Source organism: Haliaeetus leucocephalus, unplaced genomic scaffold (genome assembly GCF_000737465.1).
Source record: "Haliaeetus leucocephalus isolate CR32 unplaced genomic scaffold, Haliaeetus_leucocephalus-4.0 Scaffold328, whole genome shotgun sequence".
NCBI lineage: Eukaryota > Metazoa > Chordata > Aves > Accipitriformes > Accipitridae > Haliaeetus > Haliaeetus leucocephalus.
The window spans coordinates 3440428-3461106 of record NW_010972764.1 but is presented as its reverse complement, the minus strand read 5'-3'; the positions used below and the strand labels follow the sequence as shown (position 1 = coordinate 3461106).

Here is a 20679-nt window from a genome sequence, read left to right as displayed (position 1 = left end):
ATTACTCCTCTGTTTTCCAAATATTGCTGTGTATTCCAACAGGAATTAGAGAAAGAAAGAACAGATCTTATTGAAGATGTGACCATGAACAAAAGGAGGATTAAAGACCTAGAAGATAACCTTTTGTTCCGACTTACAAGCACTAAGAGTTCTCTGGCAGATGATGAAAGTCTAATAATTGTATTGAGTAACACTAAGAAGACTGCTGAGGAGGTAACACAGAAACTGCAAACTTCTGCTGAAACGGAGGTACAGATCAATGCAGCCCGTGAAGAGTATAGACCTGGTAAGTGAAGGTAGTGATGAAGGACAAATGAATGGAGCATACGTTTAAAACAGCAATACTTAGAAATGGTAGGATGAGATCAGGAAGACCCTAATGGGTGGGAAGGATTCGTGTTCTGTAAGTAAAACGTATCCAGGAAATGTCATATTGAGCTATGGTGGAGAAAAAAGTCAATGTTAGGCTTCGTGTGGAATTTATAAAATGGAACGATCTAGTCTCTCCCTAGACTTTCCATTGCTCTATATACAAGCCTACCTGTCCATCTAGTCTACTGGGTAAGAAACTTGGGAGGGCTTGGTTGTTCTTTCTTAGCTGTTAAAATGTTGACACTTTTTACGGACTGTGAATGAGACCTGTCATTAGGGTATTTAGGTAACTGTATGTTTTGAGTTCACATGTTGACATTCTTTTAGGGGGCCAGTATAATCGTAAATGCTTTTTGTATCTGTTTGGATGAATGCTTTGTTTATCACATCATAGACCCTTAAGTTGTTATAGTCAGCACATTTCATCAATCTTTTGGCTTTTAACTGACAGGTGAAAGCATCTGAAAAAAGTTGGAAAAAAAAATGTTCTCTGGAATTAAGTGTAACACCTGCGTTGTAGGAAATGTGTAAAAATGGTACAGTTAGTGTACCAGAAATCATTACAGATTTTGTAAAACTTTTGTATTTAAAACAAAATGGCTGCTGAAAGTAAGTTAAATCAGTTCTGGGGAAGTTAAATCAATATAGTTCATTTGGATTTTATATGACTCCTCTAAAAGTCTGTAAAGAGAAATTTGGATACTCAAAAAGTACTTCAAACTGTCTTACTTTTTTGTACGTTCTACTGATAATCTGAATATTGCAGTATATCATCCACATGCCTTCCAAATATGCTCGTATTTGCAAACTGGGCTTTACATAGTATGCATTACTTACAGAAAAGATTTATTTTTTTTTTCTGATGTATGAATGAGGATTAAATTAACATTTTAATTATTTTTCTGGCCAGTACAGAATGGAGCAACTCAAGGATCTTCAGTTAGCATTAGTGTTAAACTCACTGTACTTGTGGAGAACTAAAGTTTTCTGCTCTGCATTTCTACTTTGAACACAGTCTTGTTTCTTATCCTTCAGTTGCAACTCGAGGTAGCATCTTATACTTCCTTATTACTGAGATGAGCATGGTCAATGTGATGTATCAAACTTCGCTTCGGCAGTTTTTGGGGCTTTTTGACCGCTCCCTAGCCAGGTAATTTAGCTAACAATATGTATCATTTGTATTTACTCAGTCCTGAAGGTGGTTGTAGTACAGTAAAGATTTGTTGTAAACTAATGGCAGAAAGAAGTGTTGCTTGATACAATCTTGACAGGAATTGTCAGTTTAAATACCCATAAGCCTTTGTCTGTTACTTAATAAGGCAAAGAACCTTCAAATGTACTTACGGTCCTTAAAAACTAGGCATTAGGTAACAAAACCCATTATACTGTGTTGATTTTCAGCTATGCAGAAAGGCTTGATTAGAAAGGAATTGTTTTTTATTCCTCCTTCAATCTGACAGTTGTTGATAGCTTGCTGTCTGATAATCTGTGTTTGTGATGTATTTTTTTGTTCATGTTTTAAAAGTTCTGAACTATGGCTTTGCGTCATTTACATAGTACTCCTTTTAATAAAGCCTATGCAAATCGACTTTCAACTGCAGACCTTTCTTCCAACAGGTCTACCAAGAGCCCTAGAACTAGCAAGAGGATTACTAATATTATTGAACATATGACATATGAAGTGTTCAAATATGCTGCCCGAGGACTGTATGAGGAGCACAAATTTCTTTTCACGTTATTACTTACATTGAAGATTGATATACAAAGAAACAGAGTGAAGCATGAAGAATTTCTGACACTTATTAAAGGTTGGAACTACGGAACAATTTTAAGTAGAGCATCTATATTATTGTAGAAAATTTGAGAGCTGTAGTTATATCTCCTAGCCAACCCGCTGCTTCTGTTTGCACATGAGAAGCCAGTCAATTGAAAGAACACATGATTATCATTCTGTTCTGGTAACAGACAACATTGTATGCTAGTTCTAATTTATAGCAGCACACCCAATATTGATAAACATAGCTTTGAGAATCGTGAGAATTTAAAAGAAAAATTGTTAAGTATCCTTTCAGTTGATGTTTGTCTGCTGCTCAAATAGCACCAGGTATGTGTTTGACTTAGAAAAATTATTATTATACTAAACATCTTTTAGTTTATCTGGTAACTGCAGGAGGACAAGCAAGCAAATATGAACAGAAAGCGATGCTAACAGTTTAAAAGTCTTTCTCCAGACTGGGAAGACTTAGTCATGTGAAATAGTCTTGCAGTATCTAGTTTACATTTTCCAAAAAGGTTCTTTTTTTTTTTTTTTTTTTTTTTTTGTCTTTTGGGAGTCTCCAACAGTTCTAATTATAACCAATTCCTAATTTCTTGCAGGTGGTGCTTCTCTAGACCTTAAAGCTTGTCCTCCTAAGCCAGCTAAATGGATTCTGGATATGACTTGGCTGAACTTGGTGGAGCTCAGTAAGCTTAAACAATTTTCGGATATTCTTGATCAAGTAAGTAAGAGCTTTTTAAAATGGATCCCTTGCTTGACAGTGATCGCCTGGTAGTGATCAAGGCATGTGGTGGGAAACTGGGTTGTTTTATAGAACAGAATCAAACTGACAGCAGATAGTCACAGTTGTGGCCCCAACTGCTTAGCAACCTGTATTGATAAAAAGACTTAAAAAACCCCAGGAAAATTAAAAGAAGTAGAATGTTTCACACCCTGTATAATTATAATACTTTCAGATTGGGATACAACTCGATATTATCCAATTTACATAATGCAACTTGAATCTTCTTCTAGTTGTTATACTTTCTTGCATCCCTGTTGTGCTTTCTTATACTATGTTTTATGATGCTCATTCCAATATTTCTCTGATTACCTGGAGTGAGAGTTAGGGAAAGGATGTTCAGTAAATTCAACACTTATATGAATAGCCATTGTTAAACAAGTGCTTGTGTGTGGATTACATGTCTCTGACCTTCATTAGGAGTGTGTGACCTAGTGGCAGTTGAAATGTGACTTGTCTGTTTAGTGAGATTTACTCCTTTCATGGCATAACCGCAGATTTCCAGAGCAGAGAAACAGTGGAAAATCTGGTTTGATAGTGAGAATCCTGAAGAAGAACTGGTTCCTAGTGGCTATGGTCAATCCCTGGACTGCTTCAGACATCTTCTTCTCATCAGATCTTGGTGTCCTGACAGAACCATAGCTCAGGTACATTTATGTAGCCAACTTAGACTATTTAGGTGTCACTACAATAATAGTTCTGGGATTGCAGTTCAGTACTTTTTTATTTAATGCTAAGCTCCTTTTTGTAATGGACCTTTATGTTGCATTTTCTGAAATTCTTTTCAGACAATTTATGCATTTATTACAAGGGCAGTGTTAGCAAAATTATTCCAACATGTTGAATGAATATTAGCCAATGATTTTATTATGGAGATGGGATTTCATCTGGAAATGTATGTGTTTGTTCAGTTCTGCTTTATCAGTTCAGAAGGTATTTTTGGCTGTCCTTGCTGATATTACTCACTGGAGTTGTAGAAATGTCCTCATGTTAGGCTGAACTAAAATCTTTTTGTGAACTCAGTTGGTTGAGAGAAAACAAAACATGAAAACAATTTAACTGAGGAACCATTTCTTGCATGGAACAATTAGACCCACCTGAGAAAAACCTGTATTAAGGTCTGTTCAAAATTTTTAATGTCAAGCCATCTATTTAGAAAGGAGAGAAATATAAAATTAAAGTTTATTAAATGGTTAGACCTATTTTTAAAAAAATCAACTTCTAGGAGCCTCCTCTTAATCTCCAGTGCAAAAGAATAAAAATTACACAATTGCTGACAATTTCAGAGCCATGGTTGGCAATTTACTGAAGTCAGAAACTTCTAGGAGCCTCCTCTTAATCTCCAGTGCAAAAGAATAAAAATTACGCAATTGCTGACAATTTCAGAGCAATGGTTGGCAATTTACTGAAGTCAGAATGCATCACTAAAAATGTGGTATTAATTTTATGGACGTGAACCTTTAGACATTGTGACTGGATTCAGAGAAAGTTTCAGCAATTATTGGTGTAACTGCAGTCAATAGAAAGTTAAATGATACTGTATAATGAATCTCTCAGCTGTATGCTATGTGTCTGAAACAGATCATACAAAATTAGTTCCTCAGTTCCGTTAATGGGGGCAAGATACACTTTCATCTTAGGATGGTTTTATGAAAACTGATACTTTCTCAAAAGCTAAATGCCAAATATCTTTTGTTTGAGAAGTAACGCAGAGGTATTAAGGGGAAGATTGGTCTAAGACGAAAGCAATGTAGTGGGAAAGAATACAAGAAAGAGCCTTTTCTATTAATAAAAAGGAATGATAATCTAACAATTTTTGAAATAAATAAGGAATAACAGAGATGGTATTCAGCTGTTCCTCTGTATCTTCTCCTTAGTGACAGTTATTTTCATCATTACTACTATTAAGTCATTGTTTCTTTAAGCATGAAGGTGGGAAAGACCTAATGACTTAGAAGCATATCTTCCTTCCTCCTGTTTTCTCTAATGTTTGGAAAGGAAAGCTAGATTTTAAGGTTGGGAGTTATGCTATCTGATGGAGATAACATCTTTAAATCATTAAAACCATTCTAAAGGTTTAGTAAGGTTATTATTTTTATTATGCTGTAATTATAGGTATTATATATAGCAATATGTGCAGATATATGTAGTAGAATAATTATTTTCTTAAGTTTTAACTTCTCCTAGAAGGTTGTAAGAAATAACACCTTCAAAGACAGTATGATATTGTAATGTAAAAATGCATTTGTTGCATATTTGTATTTCTGACAGAAATTTATAGTAGCCTTTGCTCTTCGGTTTACTTACTGCTTGTATTTACACTGGGAAGAAAACAGTATTATATGATTACATCACAGGTTAAATTTACCCTTTCTAATATAGGCAAGAAAATACATCATTGACACAATGGGGGAGAAATACGCAGAAGGAGTCATCTTGGACTTGGAGAAGACATGGGAAGAGTCAGATCCACGTACTCCTCTCATATGCTTTCTTTCCATGGGCTCTGATCCTACGGACTCAATTATTGCTTTGGGAAAAAGACTGAAGACAGAGACACGTTATGTTTCCATGGGCCAGGGACAAGAAATCCATGCTCGTAAACTTCTACAGCAGACAATGGCTCATGTAAGAGACAAAAATCTGAACGTTGTTTATATCTGTTTTAAACACTTAGAAATGAAAATCCTGTCATGAAATCAAGTTGTTTGGTGGGTAGTTAATGCTGATGAAAGAACCTATATTTATTTGTATAAATAAGTGTCTTAATAGAACTGTCTTTTCACATTTAATTGGCCATAACAAGCTTTTTGATACTGTGCAGACATAAGTATTTTTCATATAAAATGGAGTTTTTTGTTGTAGGTTTCTGACTGATGAACGTAGCTGAATCGATTGTTTGGATTGCATGAATATTAAATATTCTTCAGCAAGTATTTCACAATATTTTTTCAGTTTTGTATTTTTAGTAATTCAAACATATTTTGTTAAATGAAGATTAATTCCAAATATACTACTGATAGTTACATAACCTTGAGAAAAACAAGGCTGGATAGCAAAGTATTTTGTATTGCTGTAGTCTGGGTTTTGAATTGGGATGGACAATCTGACAGCACGGGCATTTTACAGGTGAAATGTGGAAGAATTAAGGAATAAAGTTTCCTGTATGAGAAAGAAAAGCTGAGATGTTCCAGTTCAGCATGCTTTGCCCATCAGGTGGTAGTACTGCTATGCCTGCTGATGCGAACAGATTAAACTTCTTGTGCTCCTGTTAGGAGCTTCTTCCCTGTCTACATAGCTAGTTTTCCTCTGACTCTTGCCTCAAATTCTCGTTTGACAACTTCACATTAAGAGCTAATTAGCAGATCAGATGAGAAGAAACTCATTCAAAAGATAGGGAAGAGCAGCTCCTTTTAGTTAAGAGAAATGGAGGTACGTTCTCTTGCCATCTCACCCTCTTAATGAAGAGGTATGCGAGATGTCTATGTGAAGTATGGTAATTCATATGAGAAAGTCTGATATCTATTGATTGATAGCAACAGATTAATTAAGTATGTGTATTTGGTTATTTTCCAAGCCTGTGACCCTTGTAAGGAACAAGGTTTAGCAGCTTGCTCTATGGAGCTACTTCTGAGTAGTTTATATAAGCTACCCTTATATAAGTCAAGATTTATCAGTGTTTATCAGTTGTCAGCATAGTCATGTCCAGATATGTTGTAAGCATACTGACATGGAAAAGGTAGGGACTACTTGAGAAGACCAGATGGGACAAGTAAGGACCACTTGTTTAGACGATAAAACCAAACCAGCTAACTGCCTCCAGAAGGAACAGCCCACAGCTTAGCTCATATGTGCTTTCTTTTGGAGAAAAATTACTTTGTTAATTGCCTGCGTACCATTACTATGGATACTGGTCTCTGTACATGAAACGTACATGAAATCAAATGATTAAGGTCTTGGTTTTGATTTGGTGAGCCAGTGGTGCAAAACTGACTGTGGAAGATTTCTTCCTTTAAGGGTTCTTATCTGATAAGCACTTCAACATGCTGTATTTTGCTGCAGCTTAGATGTGTTGGCTTTGTTCCTAATGTACAGCATAAACAAAGAGTGATTTTAGCAATTTCAGTTTGTAAACTGTGTTGGTAACTTTATATTTTGTTGTTTTAAACTAGGGAGGTTGGGCACTTCTGCAAAACTGCCACCTTGGACTTGACTTTTTGTATGAGTTGATGGACGCTGTAACAGAGACAGAGACTGTCCATGAAAGCTTTCGACTGTGGATGACAACGGACATTCACAAACAGTTCCCCATCACCCTTCTTCAAATGTCTATTAAGTTTACCAATGAACCGCCACAAGGGCTGAGAGCTGGACTGAAGAGAACATATAGTGGTGAGTGCTGGAGTGGTAATGATTTAAATTTTGCTCATTTTTGGACTCTCTGATGTTATTATGTGGTCACATTGTAGCCACTGATAGTAGGTGTAACCTAGTATGAGGAACTGATCAGAACGATGACAAGATGCATCTTGGTTCTTGGTTTGAGTTAGAATTTGTGAAAAAAAAAAGGAAGAGAAGCTGTGCTGCAGTTTTGTTGGCAGAACTAATTGGACAGCAAAACAGGAAATGCTTTTTCTTTTCTGAAAGATTGGCTTCAAATATCTCAGTTCAAAATGTTTAAATTTTTAATCTTCTTGTGTCTTTTGGCAGAAAAGCAACATGTTAATCTTTGGCTATTAAGTGCTCTTTACATTGCATAAAATAATGGTCAAAGAGTCTGTGCAGAAAGTAACTTAATGTGGATGCAGCTATTAGTAAATTATAGGTTGTTTTTTTCTGAAGTTTACTCTTTTAATTTGAGCAACTTAAGAACATGCTATAGACGGTCTCCAGCATAGAACACTTTGTCAGATAATAATTTACTCTTCGGAGAGGCAGAGAGCCAACTGAGTATCTCTAGGAATGATGTTTTAGCACTGATTTGAAGTAGTTTTGAAAAATACTATTACTGTGTTTCTTATAAAGCCCACTTACAATCAATAGGTGTCAGCCAGGATTTACTAGATGTCAGTGACATGGTACAGTGGAAACCAATGTTGTATTCTGTAGCCTTTCTACACTCCACTGTTCAAGAAAGACGCAAGTTTGGATCTCTGGGTTGGAATATACCCTATGAGTTTAATCAAGCTGATTTCAATGCTACCGTGCAGTTCATTCAAAACCACTTGGATGGCTTGGATGCGAAGAAGGTAATTAATGTCTTTGTGGGGAGGGTGGGTTAGGGTGATGGATCTTTCTAGTAGTGGAAGGTATATACATAGTTCCCAATAACTGAAACACCAACATGATTTCAAATTCTTCTTTTCTTTCTTTCCACAGACATTCAACATTCCAAGTATACATGTCGGTAGACCAGCATGCTTAAATTAGGCTTTTAATCCTGTGCACGTTAAATTTCTATGTTAACCTGTTCATTAAAAAAAACAACAACAAAAAAAACCCTCGCAGCTGTCTCCCCTGAAAACTTCAGAAATATAAACCTTAGAAGTACAGACCTTCTTTTCAATGCTAATTAAGTCAGAGAGTTAAAAATGGACCACTGTATTTAAAATATTCTTTTGTTTAAATCTGTTTTGAGTAAAAATAATAAAATTTGGCTCCTCCAACCTATCTTGGCAGCCTAAAGAAGTTGAAAGTGGCTTTAAATGATTATGTAAGAATTCCTCTTACATTCCTCACTTTCATATGGTCAGTTGTCATGTAGAGGTCTGTGGCAGATCACTTTGCAATCGGCATTTTATGTGAAGTTGAAAGCATGATTGGAGTTTAGCAGTATCGCTCTTGCTCAGATGCTGGAGTAGCATCTTGAATTAGTGTTGATGAATTCTATTTTGAGGAATCATTGAAGGTGTTCTGGGAATGCATGGTTATAGGAAAAAAGAGTAGTAAGAAAATAACTTTCTTCCAAAAGGGACAGAGATGCGGGACTTGGTATATCAGCTGTTCTTACTAAGGGAGATGTAAATAGGTGAGAAGAGGATTAGCTGAAGTCAGTGCTTTCTGCTTGGTTTTAGGGCATCTCCTGGAGTACTGTTTGTTACATGATAGGTGAGATCCAGTATGGTGGCCGTGTGACAGATGACTATGACAAAAGACTCATGAACACCTTTGTAAAGGTTTGGTTCAGTGAAAATACATTCAGTCAGGAATTCAGCTTCTACAAAGGATACAGCATTCCCAAATGTACTACAGTGGATCAATACCTTCAGTACATACAGGTTGGTAAATGAAAGCTTTTAAACACCAAAAAAACCAATTAACTTGTTTCTCACAAGTTCCTGAGTCCCTATATTTTGTCTTTCCTTCTGTGTACCTGTAATTTGTCTTTTATTCACAGATTCTTTCTTGTTTTCTAACAGTATGCATATTTATTAGTGATAACTAATTGTTGTCATCAATGTTATCATTGTCATGACGGGAATCTTTTTCATGTGATTTGCTTGAGGGACATACCCAAAGGCATACAGGTATTAAAGAGGGCAAAGAATGGAGTTCCAGACATGGGGTACAACCTCACAGAAATAAAAAGTGTAGATGTATGAAAGTACAAGCTGATAGAGGTTAAAACTGAATTTGTTGTTAACCTTGGTGTGATTTGGGCTGTGACATGATAAACAGATTACAGCAACTTACTTGCCCTAAGACTGTTTGAAGACATCTGGCCTCTTATTTTACAATGTAAGGGTTTGGGGTTTTGTGTGTTTGTTATTTGGTTTTGTTGTGGTTGGGTTGGGGTTTTTTTGCTGTTTGTTTGTTTTTCAAGGATTAGCTCATAAATGCATCTCCAGTTGTGCTCTTTTTATATTTTACTATGTAGAGTCTTCCTGCTTACGACACACCAGAGGTGTTTGGTTTGCACCCCAATGCAGATATCACTTACCAAAGTAAACTTTCCAAAGATGTATTGGACATCATCCTCAGTATTCAGCCTAAAGATAGCTCTGATGGAGGAGGTGAAACCCGAGAGGCAGTTGTAACCAGACTGGCTGATGATATGCTGGAAAAGCTTCCTGCTGATTATGTACCATTTGAAGTGAGTTAATGAAATTCTATCAAAAACATTTGCTCCATCTTGCTTTGTGTGGATTAAAAAAAAAAAAAAAGTAATGATACTAATTTTTCTAAAAGCATGTCTGAATTCATACAGGCAATACTTCAAAAACATACTTTAAAGGAGTCTGACCAGACTCTTAACATTTATAATGAAGTCACTAAATGTGCACTGAAGTGCTTTTGTAAGAGCTTTTTCAAAATATTAAACCACTCAATGCTTAAGTTGTCATTTGCACTATGGGGGAGGTAGGATCATCAGCTTTTAACTAAGGTTGTTGACACTGTGGAGAACTAAGGTCGTGTTGCAAGTGTATTCATGCTTCTAAAAGTATTACAGCTTTCATATGTGTATTACTTTGGGATTCACCTTACATCCTGAAGATATTTTTAGGTTGCTTTCTTCAGTGAAGTGAATGCTGAAGAGCTTGTCAAGTGAAAGGTTTCATTGATTGAAGCCTAGTGTTAGTACCTCAGGATCCATATTAACACATAATAGCCTATGTAATTATATTTTTAATGGACACCTGCTGCCTTGCAGTCATTTCTTTCTTTCTGAAATGAAACTTTCCTTCTGTTTGTGGAAGATGGAATTGATTCGCAAGGTGAGAGGGTTTTCTTACAGTTTGAAAACACTTACTGATGACTAGATGCATGGACACTCCAATCAACTGTATTCTGTGTCCCCATCCTGGAGACCACACTTTAATTGAGTGTTTGGACAATTTGTGTTGTTTCTGGGTCTTCCCATAGTTTTTAGTTGTTCTTTAGAGCCCTAGAATTTCAGGGTGCTGACATGATACTTCTTTGTAGGTGAGACTGGTTATGAGCTTCAAATAAATAAGAGGAAAATGCTTCTAAAATAGTTAAGGTTCCTGTATTTCCTGTATTGGGGGATGCTGAACTTTTGTGTTTCATTATAGTTGCGAAAGCTTAAAAGCAAGTAAGATCAGTTATGTCAGTAATAAAGCATTTATAACACTTTTGTTAGGAAATGGATGTGAATCACACCAATGTGTCATCAGAAAGAAGTTCACACCCGTGTTTGTACTTTAACAGATTTTTGAAGTAGCCACCTGCTCATCTAGGCAGTAAGATGTTTTATTAATTAGATAATTTGCCTGTCATCTCCTTCTTGAGAGTGAAATCTCCTATTCTTAGTCTTCTGCCATTTTACTTGCTCTTTAACGGAGGTTAGCATGAGGACCTGATACAAGGTTAGGTGGCTTATGAAGGCCAAATTTCTCCTGTCAGGATGCTGAGTTATGAGAAGGAGCAAGGAGACTTGTACTATCTAATGCCCTCTTTTCTGTTTTTACACAGTAATAAGTTTCCCTTATGTGGGTTATGCTCATGAGTACAGACTCTTTTCAGGTATCCATGTTTTACTTCTGTTGTTTTATGTTTTCTGTAGCCCATTTTGTATTACACGATATTCCTTTCCTCAAATGGCATAATTATGATAATATATTTTATCTGAACAGATGAGTTAACATATCTGAATTTGGAATACTGATGATTATCTAGCACACTTCCAAAAGTTTGCACTTGACGTAGTTTCTGACCTACGGTCTTTCTAGAAGCCTGAGCTTTATGACTTTCCAAGAGGCTGAAGCAGGTGTCTGAGATCTGCAAAGGATTGCAATTTGTTGAGTTTCTCAGAAGGGTACTGCTTTACTGATGGGCTAAATCTCCTTGTAGTTGTTAGTCCAAGTCTCTTCAAATTCTACTCGACATCTCCAGGAATAGATATGTGGCTTAATAATGACATATATTATATAGTGTCATTGTATAGGTACAGTTAGATTGTATAGGCCCTGTGAGGTTTACAAGAGCTCTTCCTGGGCAGATTAGCTCTGATCAGAAAGGACAAATTGAAATTTAGTCTGTATTAATAAAAGCGAATGTGGAGCACTAAGCTTTTTCACATGGTGAAAACTATTTAAATTCCTTTTTGTGTACTGATAGAAAGGTTATGCATGTTACTAAGAACAGGGCTGTTCTGTTACCCTGTATAGGATTCAATACCTGTTATATATAATTTTTTCACCTATCTCCCAATAGGACCATATTGACTACAAAATTTCTAGTTATGTCCATACAGTTGTTAATTTCTTAACTTTAAATTTTTGGTGAAAAATACATCAGCAAGTTTTATTAGAATATAAGATTTCCTGGCATTGTGATACTTCCCAGGCATTGCTGATAAATAGCGCTACTATGCTGAGGCAAAGTGGCTGGGGCAATCACTCTTGATTTGTGCAGAGTGAACCTTGGCAACTGTCTGTTGGAATTAAAGCTGAAATACTTGAAATAGGGTATGGCTTACGTGCTGTTTAAATGATGTTAGCTCATAGAATGACATACAGACTAAATCTTGAGTTAGACTAAAAATGTAGCCAGTCTCAGCATCATAGATTTCTTTTGGAACAAATCCTGTATTTTTGTCTTGCAGAAGATTCAAGGAGAATGTCAAACTGACTATTTCACTTCCTAAATAAAAGTATTATGTCTTAAAAAATGTATTGGGGCCTAATCTCTCTTTTTTACTTCTGTTGAAGGATCTTTGGTTTTCTACTTACAGGTAAAAGAGAAACTAAAGAACATGGGACCTTTTCAGCCTATGAACATATTTTTGCGACAGGAGATTGAACGAATGCAGAGAGTTATTTCCTTAGTGAGAAGTACTCTGACTGATTTAAAACTTGCCATTGATGGGACAATCGTTATGAGTGAAAATCTGAGGGATGCTTTAGACTGCATGTATGATGGAAGGATTCCTGCTAGCTGGAAAAAAGTAGGTGTACATCACTTGTTTTGTAAGGGGAAAAAAAAAAGTTATTTGTGTAGAGCTAGATTAAACTACTAGACATACAGTAAATACTTTTTTGAAACACGAGTGTTAACCAGGACTGTGCAACTGCTGGAGTAGATTTTGGGCTAAAATAAACACAGCCAAAACAAGCCCTTTTTCATTTATAAAAATAGAAACGAATGTGAGAGATGCAGGTATTTCCCCATTTTAACAGCCTGTTGCATATTGGCAAGATAAAAAGCTAGAGAGAAGAGAATAATTTAAAATGTGATGATGGATTTTAAAAAATAGTGGACTACACTGTCGCTTTTCTTTGAGATTAAGACTTGTAGTCATAGAATGACAGAATAGTAGAGGCTGGAAGGGATGTCTGGAGATAGTCAAGTTTAGCCCCACTTCTGAAAGCAGGGTCAGTTAGAGCAGTTTTCCTAGGACTCTCCAGAATCAAGAGTCTACAATCTCTCTGGGCAACCTGTTCCAATGTTTGATCACCCTCACAGTAAAAACCAACCAACCACCAATCAAGCAAACAAGAAATCACTTAAGTTTAGATGGAATTTCCCATGTTTTGTCTTGTGCCCATTGCCTCTTCTCCTATCACTGACAAGGATCTGGCTCCATCTTCTTCCATCTTCCACACATGAAGTATAAACATTGATAATATCTCCTCTGAGTCTTCTCCAGGCTAAAGAATCCCAGCTGTCTCAGCCTCTCCCCATGGAAATTGTTTTCAGGGACAACTACAGCTGTTGGAAACTGATGGAAGGAAAAACAGTGAGGTTTTTTTGGTGTTTGCTTCTGTTGTGTTTATTGACAAAGTGTTTTCATGGTACAAAACCTAGACCTAAGTAGATGCTTCACAGCACAAGTATGATACAACTATTCAAAGAGAAAAATCATCATTAATCTTCACATAGTCCAAGCTCAACTTTCCTTAGCTTTTCTCAGAAAAAAGCAGAATAGTTTTTGCAGAAATCCTGTTATCTTGATGCATTGACCGTGGCTTTAGAGAGACATGCATACACTATTTCTTCCTAGTTTACACAGCTATCTAATTTTGCAAAAACATCATAAAATGGACAATTAGCACTGGGACCATTAAGCACGTGTAAATGGAACAGTAGGCATGAATTTGAAAAGATCAAGAATTTGCTTCAGGTTTCAGTGGGGTGCAACATTTATCTACTATCAGGTTAGAAGTTAAGATATGAAAAATGAGCTTTAAATATGCTTTGCTAATATTATGTTGTTTACTACCTTGTGAAGAATTACCTTTTATTGACATGAATATGATGCTTTAAAAATGTTGAATAAAATTTAAAAATGAACATGCTGTTTACTATTTTTAGGCATCTTGGGCTTCCAGTACACTTGGTTTCTGGTTTACTGAGCTTTTAGAAAGAAACCACCAGTTTTACAATTGGATTTTTGAAAGCCGACCAAACTGCTTCTGGATGACGGGGTTTTTTAATCCTCAAGGATTTTTAACTGCAATAAGGCAGGTAAATTGTGTTTAAAGTCTCGCTCTGCTTATTCTTTGATATACTTTTTTAAAAAATATATATATCGTGTGATGAAGGCTGAGCTATACACATGGCTCCATCATGTCAGCAGGGAAGATACGTGACTGCATAACTGTCTAGCATTTCCTGAGTGAAGTGTTCTTCCTCTGCACATACATTCTCAGTATGTCAACCACTAATGTGTTAAAATATATTTCCTACTTTGACCGAGCCCCATGTATGTAGGGGTTACCTTACAACATTAATAAGGTAGACTGGAGAAGTAATGTCTCATGTTACCACTGAGATATATCTGAGAAAAGGTGTTAAGCTCATGAATTTATTTTCCTTTTTTCCCCCCTCCTTTTTGGTCTGTGATTAGTACTACCTGGCTGGAGACTTGCCAGAACAGCTATTCAGAATTAGTCTTAAATTACACTTCTGCAGTTCAGTAGCTGATTCAGTCTCTCTTCATGAAGTGGAAAAGTATTTCCTTTATTGATGTACTAAGTATAAAGTTTGATGTATTTGTTAATATATGTATCTCTGTTGACTTGGTGATTGTGTTGGTTTCTCAGCAGGCTAGTTGCATTTGACAATTGAGCTACTTTTTACTTTAAAAGGAGGCAATAAATACCTCTGTATTTATAAATAAATTTATAAATAAATACTGGAGACAGTAATTGTCTGGAATCTGTAAAACTGGGAAGGAGTACTCAGGTGGGAATCCAATGGGACCTCAGAAAAAAAGCTAACTTTTGGAGGAGAGAATGAAGATTTGCCAAGAAAGAAAATCTCCCCTCTTACTCTGAGGTCTGGGTAGTGTAATTTTCAGCTGTCAAACTGAAGTTCTAATTGTTGACATGCTTTTACTAAAATTGCAGGCATATAGCCTTGGAATTATAGAACAAGATATTTCTTTTGAGTAGACAATCCTAAACTGGGGTTTTCTTTTGGACCCAAGCTCGTGGCAAGGGTTTAATAGCAGGATCTGAAACAGAATCTACAGAACTTCTCTGGTTCCTAAAAAGAGAATGTGGGTACATAACAACCTAATGGCCCCAGTGAAAACCAAAGTGACTTTCTGGGCTTTGCTATGTGGTGGAACAAATAGCAATGAGAAAGACGAAGAACCAGAATGATCATTGAACTATAACCCTTCTGCTCTTTTAAAGCTAATTAACTGTGTTATGGTACAAGCAATAATTCTTGTTACTTCAAACAAAGACCTTGGAAAACATTTACAAGACTGGGATAAAACTTAGGTCTGGCATAGCTTAATGGCATGGGATAGTAGGGGATCGGGCAAGATAAAGCAGTGTTGCCCAGTGCACTGACTGACTAAATTTAAAGTATATGCTGAATCTTAAGCACGTCTATCTTCAAGTGTTCTCTTAGTTTTTTGCAGTCTCTTTATGTAGCTTTAGAGCTGAGTGAGCTCTTGATCATTATACTCAGTTAATGAAGAGTATAGATACAGGAAAAGGAAGGTAACCCCAGAAAATATGCAGCAAATTATGCATTTTGGTTTTGTCATTGGAACTGTTTTACTTAGCACATGCAGTTAATGTTTTCTCATCTCATGAAAGCTGTGAAATTTTCATATTTGCAGGAGCCAGTTACCATGGGCATTCAGTGGTCATGTTACTTGGTACGGTCTTAAGATATTGTATGTAATGGAAAGATTCAAAATCAAATATAGTGGATAAAGTACTGAAAGCTTTTTTGTAGTAAGATGCCATCACTAGCTTAGAGAGAAGTCAAACTGCTGTAAACATGGATATCATAAAAATTGAATTTTTTTGTATTGAAGAAGATAAATTGTGACCATACAAATGTATTTCTAATAAATGCTTGGAAAAAATGGCTGTGTGCACATGTGAAAATGTAACCGCCATACTTCCATCTGTTTGGGGCAGGAAATAACAAGGGCTAACAAAGGATGGGCTCTTGACAGTGTAGTGCTGTGCAATGAGGTCACTAAATGGATGAAGGATGATATCACAAGCCCTCCTTTGGAAGGTGTCTATGTGTATGGGCTGTATTTGGAAGGAGCTGGTTGGGACAGAAGAAACATGAGACTGACTGAATCTAAGCCCAAGGTGCTCTTCGAGATGATGCCGGTTATAAGGATATATGCAGAGAATAACAGTAAGTAACTGCATTGTAAAGGATGTTATTTTGATAGAATTCAGTGTAACTTTTTATTCAACTGCATGGAAGTCTTTCAGGCTTTAGGGATTTCATGAGGCTGTCGCTATTCATTGTATATATACTGAATCTTTTTCAACGGGGAGACTTCCCAGTCTTCCATATAAAGTGAGCTTTCAGCCTTCCTTCGTAATTGATAATAGGCCCTTTTTTTTCCCCTAATATTTAGATAGGTCTCTATCTTCTGGTCTTAATGGTGTCAATAACTTTTTAAACCCATTACAGATGAGCTGTTCTCTGCCGCCTCTGACAAATATGCTTGCATTCAGTCTTTCATTGGCAATATAATATATATATAAAATATATAATATATGATATATATGTAATATAAAACTTAAGTATGTATGCACAACATACATATTTTAAAAGTGTATCTTGTATAAGGTATTTACAGATAACATGTTATATATGTAACATGTATGTTTATAAAAATACATATTTTTTTTCTGTACAAGGCTATTTTTGAGCTAACAGAAGCAAGCAAGAGGTGAAATGAGGTGGTGGAAAATGTTTTGTCTTTGAGGCAGAAAAGGAGTGTAAGAATGGAAAGGAAACTTACAGGGCTGAAGGACAGTGCTGTTTTATGAAAATGTGTAATTTATGCTAATGTGGGGGTTTTTGCATATAAAATAGGAAATGCTGTTGAATAGGGATGTAAGATAGAATAGGGCTATCAACTGTTGAATGTAAAATTGGAAACTTCTGTTGGAAAGAATTCCACCTCTAAAAGCAAAGCCTGCTTACATGCTGTTTTCCCAGGATTTTGTGTAGCTGATCTTTTGTAAGAGGCATGATCACTGTGAAAGCAGCCAAGATGCTAAATAATGAACACTGAAGTATTAAGCATGTCTAGACTACAGTTCTAATTCTGCAGCAGAGTTGACAATTTATACTCTGAAATAACTAAATGCATTTCAAAATAGGTTGTTCAAACTAGGGCATTTTTTATTTTGATACATTAATAATATATTGATAAGAAGTAATGTTCAGTAGGTAGACTGAACTAACAATAACGCTAATCACACTAGAGTGTCCATTTACATTTCTTGCTACATCCAGTTCCTAGGTGCTGATGTTAAATCTTAAACCTACAGAAATTTCAAGCCATATGTGGTCTTCAGCTGGCAGTAACACCGTAGTGAACAGTTTTCTTTGGTGGTGATGGAGACCTGTGTGCTATTGAACTTCAATTCAATTTTACATTTGCCTTCTGCCAAGTCCCTTAGGGCCCTCCCTGTTTTTTCAACCTAGTTTCATTGGGTTTTATGTCTCTTCTCTCTTTTCAGCTTCAAAAGATCCACGTTTGTATTCATGTCCAGTCTACAAAAAGACCATTCGAACAGATATGAATTACATTGCTGCTGTGGATCTTAAAACCCTTCAGCCTCCAGAGCACTGGGTACTGCGTGGGGTAGCACTTCTGTGTGATGTCAAGTAGTGTTAAATAAAAGGTTTCTAAGGGTTCTTTTCTGTTGTTAAATGTAAACATCAATATGTAGTTAGCTATACAATGAATCACCTCTAAAAATATTTTTTCTAAGGCATAGACTCCATTACGGTATTTTTAGAAAATTGTTCTCAATAAACCTCTACAACAGGCTTATAAATGCTAAGTCTTAGAGTAGCATTAAGTTTGGTAAATAGATTGAAGTACTACCTTTGATGTCTTGACAAATCATGACAAATATTTAATGTTCCTATCTCACTATTGTGTGTGTAATTTTACCTTGAATAAAGATTGACTTGAACATTGTTACTTCTCAGTGGTAAACAGGCTTGTATCAGGGCTTACCTTCAAGCAGCTAAAGGTAAAGCTTTTTTTATTTTTTGGGTGTGTGTATCTATGGAAAGCTAAGCCCAGTTGCTCATTCGTATTAGTTAATAGCCCTCAAGATGATGTTCCAAGATTTATCTCCGAGCTGATAGTTTCTAGTTTGCTTGCTGTCTAAATAAGGTAGGTGAGACTGGAAAAATGTCACACCTGTTTCACCACTTGGAGAACAATTTTATTGTGTTGCATAGGAAAACAAGCATTTTACAGCTGCCAGAATTCCTTACTATCTGGTTCATGACTTATAAATATGTAATGGATAGGAAGAAAATAGTTCCATAAGAATGCTTGGATATTTTTTCATGTGCTAGTGCACCAGATTTGAGTCAATCTTCATCAAGGTTATTAGTTTTATGACATCAATTTTAGCTTTGTTTCTGCCTCTAATTTTGCAATGTTTTAATTTTATATAGTTCTCTCTCTTTATTCTCCTTTCTCCTTTTTTACTTATGTGCTGCAGCCTTTTTGGTGTCTCGGCTAGACAGGAAACTTTTCACATAGGAATCCATCTTAAGGAAGAAATGTTAGCAGCTCCATATAGTTGAACGCTATTGGCTTCACACATCAAGCACACTTATTTAATAATCCAAAATCCAGTGTATTTTTGTTGCTGAGTCCAGTAGGTCATGTATCTTAGTGGTCCATTAGTCATTCACAATAACAGGTGCTGCAGAAGAGGAAGCAGAAAGAACCAATATTTCTGGTGTATCTGTCATACATAAATGCTGCAATGGAGAAGCTGTTTTCAGTTTTATGTCAAATCAATATATGGAATTTGAAGGGTGCATTAATTAGTTTATTAAATAAACGTACTAAATATATCTCTTGACTAAAGCTAATATTTAAAGAAATAAAAAATTTATTAGAAGACAGAATAATTTTATTTTAGTGGAGACTTAAGTTTCATAACTGGTTTGACTGCAGAAATGAATGCTGAAGTGGAACCTTGATTCTGTTTGAAACTCTAGTTGTAGAGGTCTTTCCATTTTCTTTCCATCTTGGAATTCTTTTTTTTCTTTTTTCTTTTAAATAACTCACAGTGAAACAAATGTATGAAAATCTCCTTCAGGAAATATTTGTAATTTAGACATGACAGTAAATAAATATAAGTTGGGAGGGTTGAATTGTTCTTTGCTGGACCTTGGAGCACCGCTCAGACTTCCAGGAGATCCACCAGATGCTCATTGGAGTTATGAGTTGCTGTGGACTTGTGTCTTTCACCAAGACCTTCCTCTCTGAAGGAGATGTACACAGTTCGTCCTTGTGCAGGTCATTCCCACTGAGAATTTTCAAGGCACGTACACTTCAAATGCCACCTTTGCAGCAGTGGATTTGTTGTACCATTATTGCTGTAGGTACAGTGGAGATGTCAAACCCCATAGTAACTCTCAGTGAGTGAACTGTGCACATTTTTTTCAGAATGTGGTTTTCTGTGAGAGCGGTGGGGAAAAGTGTAGTTCCCCAAATAAATACCCACTGGTGATCCTAGTTATGCCAAAGACTGTTAGATCATTGAAGCGATTGATGTTGGCACTCACTGTTATTTCTGTTCTGTTAGCTCTGTTTCTTAAGAGGCTTGGCATTAGCTCTGTAGGTGTCTGCAAAGCCACCAGCAGGAATGGAATGAGGAGGCGTGGGAAAGTTCAGTGAAAAGCTTTTTTGAAATGCAGTATCATGTCAGGGGCCAGAATGCATAAGCCTGCTTTCCCAGGGGTTTTGCTGCCCAGGCTGGGGGACAACTTGGTGCAGCTGGAATTGGACCTGCCTCATTACTACAGACTTGCCTGGCAATCATTGATCCGTGGCAGACTCGTTACCCTCATCAGATCAGGCCCTACCTTGCTAACTCATCTTCCTAGCGTGACCTCAGATCTGCCTTGTTATTAAGCCTCATCTGGCAGTCACTGATACGTTAGCTGGCCTTGGCTGCTGTCACGGACCTGCTCTGGTTTTTCATTCCGGTGCTCACCCTGCTTGGCTCCCAGCTCCGCTTTCCTTTCCAAGCAGCCTGCCCTTGCTGCTCCCTGAAGTATGGCTTCACACAGGTGAAAATATGAACTGTTTTTTACTCATCTTTATAGCAGAAGTGGGTAATAAAATGTTTCTATGGAAAGGAATATCAATAAAATAAGCAGCCCTGACATACTGTAGAACATGGATGTACTTTCTCCATATTTGGCTCTGCTATTGGTACTGAATGGATTACTCAAGAAAAACCATTCACAGACATTAATTGTGCTGTTACTAAGCATGGAGCACTATAAATTTGAAGGTCTGGAA

At 36.4% G+C, this 20679-nt stretch overlaps 1 protein-coding gene across 1 annotated transcript in view; it reads left to right on the top strand.

Moving 5' to 3' along the window:
* The window catches only part of DNAH5 (dynein, axonemal, heavy chain 5), a 128156-nt gene extending 110150 nt beyond the window's left edge, over positions 1-18006 (top strand). Inside the window, exons 66-79 of the mRNA XM_010571448.1 lie at positions 43-286; positions 1408-1522; positions 1990-2180; positions 2749-2870; positions 3428-3577; positions 5313-5558; positions 7103-7322; positions 7974-8179; positions 9005-9208; positions 9808-10023; positions 12625-12837; positions 14205-14357; positions 16277-16508; positions 17855-18006. Coding sequence (XP_010569750.1) covers positions 43-286; positions 1408-1522; positions 1990-2180; positions 2749-2870; positions 3428-3577; positions 5313-5558; positions 7103-7322; positions 7974-8179; positions 9005-9208; positions 9808-10023; positions 12625-12837; positions 14205-14357; positions 16277-16508; positions 17855-18006 — 2664 coding nt within the window. The remainder of the gene's footprint in view (positions 1-42; positions 287-1407; positions 1523-1989; positions 2181-2748; positions 2871-3427; positions 3578-5312; positions 5559-7102; positions 7323-7973; positions 8180-9004; positions 9209-9807; positions 10024-12624; positions 12838-14204; positions 14358-16276; positions 16509-17854) is intronic.
* Positions 18007-20679: the final 2673 nt, after the last annotated feature.